Source organism: Vigna radiata, chromosome 7 (genome assembly GCF_000741045.1).
Source record: "Vigna radiata var. radiata cultivar VC1973A chromosome 7, Vradiata_ver6, whole genome shotgun sequence".
NCBI classification, from domain to species: domain Eukaryota; kingdom Viridiplantae; phylum Streptophyta; class Magnoliopsida; order Fabales; family Fabaceae; genus Vigna; species Vigna radiata.
In genome coordinates, this window is record NC_028357.1 from 28,162,019 (window position 1) to 28,169,215 (window position 7,197).

Genomic DNA, 7,197 nt, shown 5'->3' on the forward strand with positions numbered 1-7,197 from the left:
ACCTCCCCACTATTTTAATTTATTTCAAAAATATTTTACACCTCCTCACTATTTTATTTTATTCCAAAAATACCCTGCACCTCTCCACTATCATTATCCTCTCCACTATCATTATCCATCTTTCTTTTTCTCTCTCTACATTAATGGAGTTATCTTTAACAATCTTTCCTTTTCTCTCTCTACAATAATGGAGCATTTACATGGCTCAGCATTTACATGACTCAGATTTGAACTTGTGATATATTTTCTTAAATAAGTTTGATTCAATTTTATTTTCGCTGTTGAATATATTTCTTTCACTTTAAATTACTTAATAAATGGTAAAATTTTATTCTAAATTTATAGAAAAATGTTTATATATGTATTTATTTTTTACATATAATATCTTTAACTTTTAACATTATATTATGTTTTTAACTTACCGACGTGTTTGACTCATATAATTTAAATAAATTATTTAATTTATTAGATAAATAATATAAACAAATATTAAATAATTAAAATATAAAAAAAAAAGTTATTTGTTAAAGATTTAGAATTTATTTAGTTTTTTCGTCATTATAAAGTTAATATATAATAATAATAATATATCATTATTTACTATTAATATTATTATGTTTATTATTTTGTATTTGCATCTAACTTTTATAAAATGGAAATGGTAGAAGCACTAATATTGAAGTTTTCTTTGAATTTTATATTTGTAATATATCACAAATTTAAATTTGAATTGTGTGAATGTTCCATTAATGTAGAGAGAAAGAGAAAGATGGTTGAGGATAATGGGAGAGGTGAATGGTATTTTTGAAATAAAAGAAAATAGTGGAGAGATCTAAAATATTTTTTAAATAAATAAAAATAGTGGGGAGGTGGAGGAGCACTTGGGAAGGTGGAGGGAGCAACACCCATAAATGAGTCGGGTTGGGTTGACTCAATAAGCGACCAACTCATGGTGGGCCGGGTCAAGTGGCCCGTGTTTTTCATTTGGATCTTTGTTTCAATTAAGTCTCATTTTTTTTTAAATAACGGTTAGTTTTTTTTTTTTGTCAATAACTTACTAGCAACGTTAAATACACACTAGTACAAAAACAGCATATAACGTCGAATATTTTTGGCCTTTCACATCGAATTCGATGACGACGTTATATCAGGAGACGTTAAATTGACGTCGAATTTAAAAAATTTGACGTTAATTTAACGTCGAACTTTGTTAATATACGACGTTAATCTATTCTTTTTTATTTTTTTTAAATAATTGTGATTCTTTTACAACTCTACGAAACCTAAAAAGTAGGAAAAACAACAATTTTCAGTTTTTGGTATTTTATAAAGCATAAACTATGAACAATAATATAGGATCAATCAAAGAACAATGACAAACGACAAAGAAGTTCAATCAAATATCAAACAATAATAACAAATAACTTCAACCAAACAACAACAACATCAAACAAGTTCAACAAAAAAATAACAAACAAGTTATCAACAAATAAGTTCTTCAAAACGAAAATGAAAACGAAAACTAACCTCGATTCATCGGAATAAAGTGTTTCACCAGTGAGAGAGAAAGTAGAACGCGCCTATGAAGGACAAGAACACGAAAATAATCGGTGAAAACAAACGAAAATCATACCTAAAGTAGTTAATTAACATGCATTTGTATAAGATGAAAGAAAGATTACATGTGATGGTCGTCAAACTTCGTTCAAAAAAAGTTTGAGCAGAGAAAATGGTCCTGCGCGCTAAGATAAAATGAATGAATTTTCAATCTCCCGCTCAATTTTTTTTTTTGAATTCACTAACCTTTTAACATCTAACATTGGGGCGTTCGACGTTTTATATTCTTTTACGTCGAATTACAATTATAAATGACGTTTAATAATTGCATTTATTTACAAAAATGCCACCAGCCATTTTTAATGTTGGCTATTGAGTGGTTTGACGTTAAATACATGACGTTATAAGGTGTTTTTGCACTAGTGACATATCATGTTTCAATGTCTCTTTTTTTTTTAAGAAATATTTTTTAAAAATTCTATTTAAAAAATTATATGTTGTTGGTGTATCATAATAACATTTATACAAATAATAAATTTAAGTCTTAATTTAGAGAGGAACAATATTGTTCCATATATAAAAGAATGGAACTCAATTAAATTAGGAATTAAATTGAATATAAAATAATGACACTAAGTACTGAGAGTGATACACAATACAAATATTGGCATGTGACACTGTTGGTGCCACAAGTAGGGATGACAACGGGTCAGGTCGGGCACGGATAGTGCCTATCTACAACTTGACCCGCCGGATAAAAATGTATCCGTCACCCAACCCGCTACCCGCTACCCATCGGGTACCCGTTTAAAAATACCCACTGGTATTTTAAAACCCGCGAGTACCCACGGATACCTGAAAAAAAAAATATTTTACACATTTTAAAATAAAATTTAAATAAAATTACAATATATATAATATAAATTAAAATTTAATTTTAATTGAATTTAACCTGATAAAAAATAATTTTATTTTATTTTTAATTAAATTTAATTGAAAAATATATAAATTAATTTTTTTTATTGTTTTTTGCGAGTAACGGGTACCTGCGGGTCAGGTAGTATAATACCCGTACCCGACCCGTTTAGAAGCAGGTATTAAAGTACCCGCTACCCGTTACCGCAGATAGTAAATATCTACGAGTAATAACTACCCGTCACGGGTTTTACTCGCAGATACCCGTGCCCGCGCATTTTTTTGTCATCTCTAACCACAAACTATACCTTAGGTTTGACATGTGAAAAAATATATAAAAAATTAAGAAAATTTAATTATCTAAGAAAAAAATAAAAAAAAATAGATAATCTAACACATGGCATGTATTTAACGTTATTGGTAAGGTACTAATGAAAATGATGTAATTGAGTTAGTTTTTCAAAATTAGGACTTGATTGAAAAAATAAATTAAGTGAAGACAAATTTGAAACTTTTTAATCAAACTTTGGACAAACAAGGTAAGTAAGCTTTAACATAAATAAAATATTTGTATTTATATTAAAATGAAAATAATATACATTATTAAATAAATAACATTAAGTAAGAAAAATTATGAATTGTTACGGTCTACTTCTAAGCGAACTGGAATGTGAAGATCATAGTTTTTATTAGATAGATTATTATCTACTCCTAACCGAATTGGAATGTGAAAATCATAGCTTTTATTGGACATTGTCTGCTCTCAACCGAACTAGAATGTGAAGTTCATAATTCTTATTAAACAAGCTAATGTTAGCACTTACTTAAAATTTCTGAATATATAAAATGTTTTTATTAAAATATATTTATTTATTTGTATCATTTTAAAAAAACATTCATACAAAAACTATATTTTAAATAGCACAACATATATTTCATAAAATATCTCAACGGCAAAAAAAAAAAAAAAGACATTTTATTTTCATATTTTTAAAATTTTAAACGTAAAATTAAGTTATGAAGTTTTTATGATTCATCAAATTCACTATTTTGTTCTTTTATGATAAATAGACAAAGATAAATTTATAGAAAAAAAAACTATATAATATATTCTAAATTAATGACTGTGTAAATTTATTTATCTTTGATAGCTGTGTAAAATCTATAATCTTTGTTTTTTCAAAAGGTTTCTCTTCTAATTCATCTATACTTTCTTTCACATTTGTTCCTTTTCTTCTCACCTAGGGAACAACAACCTAAAGGAGAAGAGTCCTCCTTGCAAATTCCTCCCAAACCTCAACACTACTTTAGAATGAAGAAAAGATTTATCTTTAACAAGTTGTTTCAAAGAATAAGTCTCTCTTCTACTTTAAAAAAAAAAAAAAGCCTTTCTCATGTATGTGTAGTAGTGGATGTGCATGTATTTCTATTACGTCTTCTAAGTTCTCTTTGTCCATAGTGAATTTAGCATACTCTTAGATTATGAACTTGGATTCCACTTTACGTTGGTTTAGGGTTTTCACAAAAATCTAGAGGTAGGAGATTTAGGAGATCAAGAAGAACTTTTAACAAGGTGAGGAAAGCTAATTTATCTTAGTTTTAGTAAATATGTGTTGCATGTTGTATTTTGATCCATGGAATTGCTTGAATTGTGGTGGTATGTGATTTTTGAGCTTTGAGAATTGAGATTGTTAGAGCATAATTTTGTTATTTTCTCTTGGGCAAAAGAAAATCTTGATCAAGTGACCATAGCCCAGGAGTTTAGCTTGCTCTATGTCGAGTTGTTTCTCAAGTAACTTCTCGCTTAAGTGAGAAAAGGTGTCACCCAAGCAATAGGCTTCTCGCTCAAGTGAAAAAGCCATAAGAACTTTTTTTTGTCTATATCGAGTTGTTACCCAGGTGACAACTCACTTAGTCAAACAAGAGCCCCTCTCGCCCAGGCAAGAATGCTCTAGAGGCTCATTTCAATTTTTGTAATAGTGTCCCTCAAATGATAGAATCTCGCTTAAGCGACATCTTGGATTGTTATAATTTTTTATTTCTATTGTGATTGAATGTGATATTATGAGGATGTGATGAATGAGCTATATCTGGTTTTTTGTTATGAGGAATTGAGGTGTAATCATAATTATGATGAGGTGACGAGGTTACAAGCCTAAAATTGAATCAATGCAATGGAATAGTTAAAGTGAAATTGAATACTTGTCTTAGGTCTTGACTTATAAGGAAGAAGTATAAAGCTCGCTACTTTAGTGTTATGAATTGGTTAGAGATATGTGTTGGTTAGAAACTATCCTTACTTTATTAGGCTACAAGCCCATACAAGGTGTCATGGTGAAAGTTGAAGGAGTAAATATGGACAATCAAGTCTAGATTTTATCCTTGCCAAACTTTGTACAATGTTATGTCATAAATAAACTAATTTATTTTGTTATGTTGAATTTAAATGCTTTTAATAAATTTATAGTATATGTATGTCTAACTTATTATTAGTTAACCTTCTTTTTGTTGTTTTGTCTCTTTTGTAATCGTCGTTTTTATGGTGTGAATATATGAGAGTGTATGTAATAATAGTAGTTGAAGATGATGTTTTTATAATTATTTAGGTATATGTATCTAACCATGTGATATAATGAAATAGCCTTGTTGTGTTTTTATATTTTGAAAAACTGAGTATTCAAATGTATTTTGAAAGATAGATATATGCAAAGATTATGTATTACACATTGTATGCTTGCTAATATTTTCTTTAAGATGTTTATGATGAGGTAGTGCTTAATACTAAATTTGTGATAACTCAAGGAAGTAGATTAAATCCATTTTCTTGGATTGTTACATTTTATGATATTCGGTCGTGTCATGGTACTGCTCAATACTAGGTATGTTAAATATATCAAACACCAAATTTAAAATAGTGCAGTGAAGACCACCTTAATAGATCAAATACTAAATTATATTGTAACATAGAGAACTATGGGATGGACTTTTAATGAGATAAAAAAATATTTAATTGAAATATTTTTATATAAATTAAATTAGCTTCTTAATCTAAACGTTTTTATTGATCTTTCAACTCTATAAAATGTTTAAAATAAATTATATTAATCTTATCTTTACATTTCTTCTCCGCGTGGAATTTAATTCTAGCGTGCGGGTTTGGTTTCCATATATTACGCCTTGAACCACGTCCATAGTCTGCACGTGGATGTGACTAGTGAGTTTGAACTTTGAAGACAGTTCCATCCATCTATCTCACCAACACCTTATGCACGAGTCATACAAGCAAAATGGTTCACAAATTTGAATGTAACAAAAATTAATACCATCCTATACTTTTATATTTATTTAATACAAAGTATAAAAATAAAATGATCATATGTAAAATTTTATATATTTTTTTTTTAAAATAAAGTTAAAATATAAAAAAAATAGGTGTGTGAAAAAATATTTTTAAATAAATAATGGTACATGTGAATTGCATTACTCTGTTGTTACTTTACCATTGTCACTACGGAAAATAACACAGCACAACAATTTAAATTCTGAACTATAGTCCATGAACAGGAGTATTACAATATTACAATCGGAAGAATGAAGTGAAATGAAAAATTTAGACAGAAATTAAAGAAATGAAGGAATCAATTAACCTGAAACCTATTTTCCAACTAAAGGAATCTTTTTGAGAATTATTTCCAACTAAAACGGAGGGTGTGTGTGGAGCATGAAGATGTTAATCAGTGTCCTTGGCCAGGGGCTGGACCGGAGTCTTTAATTCCACCGAGGATGTCGCTGTTGGTAAATTTGTGACCCTCTCCTCCGGAGCTTGGACCCGAGTCCTTGATTCCACCAAGGGTGTTGCTATTTGTAAACTCATGACCCTTCCCTCCAGGACTAGGACCTGAGTCCTTAATCGCTCCCAGACCTAACCAATCGACGAAACCCACCACTTGAACCGCTCCTCCACTGGCGGAGTTTCCCGTCTCAATGATACTCAGTGGACGGGCTTCTAAGCCCATCAAAGCAGTGCTCACCAGTAAAACGAGAACTGCAAAGGCCCGAGTTTTCGTGATGCTTGTCATCTTTAATTTACAGAAAAAATGTAGAGTTGGTGTGTTTGTTGGGGAATCTGAGAGAGCGAGAGAATAAGGGAAAAGTTGTGTTTGATAATTGTGTAGCATTGAGATGCAAGAAGTCCTTTATATAGAGGGGGAAGTTGTCGACTAAGATGAATCTAGTATGCAGAGTCAAATTGTGTACATGTATTTTTTTCTTCGGAGGAAGCAACCTAGGTGGTTCCGAAAGATTATAAGTCAATTTGGAATGTTGTAGATTTGGAGAAAGGCTTGCATCACTGCACACTTATGGAAGAAAAATAGCACGAAAGAATTAGAAAATGGAATAATTCCGGGTCCAATTTGTGTAAGTTGGTAAATAAAACTCGTGTCACTAAGTTTTCTTGGTGCCCACTGCTTTGGAGGTATGAGCTGCTTCAAGTCGAAGACCATGACCAGTAAGCAGTAGCCTAATACTTGAATTCAAACACCTCAAACCAAAATACCACGTTAGATTGCATATATTGAAATATTATATAATGAAACGTTAAATAATGAGAATCATGCTTGATAGGAGAAAGAGAGGCAAAGAACAATCTGTGTATTATCTTCCTTCTGCATAATGCAATACAAATATTTATACATCAAGATTATAACAGAATTAGTTATAATT

At 30.0% G+C, this 7,197-nt stretch overlaps 1 protein-coding gene across 1 annotated transcript; it reads right to left on the bottom strand.

Annotated features, from left to right (window-relative positions):
- Positions 1 to 5,948: 5,948 nt before the first annotated feature.
- Positions 5,949 to 6,768, bottom strand: LOC106768031. The gene has a single exon (XM_014652997.2). The coding sequence runs from the start codon at positions 6,648 to 6,650 to the stop codon at positions 6,207 to 6,209; it is 444 nt and encodes a 147-aa protein (XP_014508483.2). The 5' UTR covers positions 6,651 to 6,768; the 3' UTR covers positions 5,949 to 6,206.
- Positions 6,769 to 7,197: the final 429 nt, after the last annotated feature.

What these genes read in the sequence shown, in the direction of transcription:
- LOC106768031 (XM_014652997.2), bottom strand. Translation starts at nt 6,650, where the DNA reads ATGCTACACAATTATCAAACACAACTTTTCCCTTATTCTCTCGCTCTC.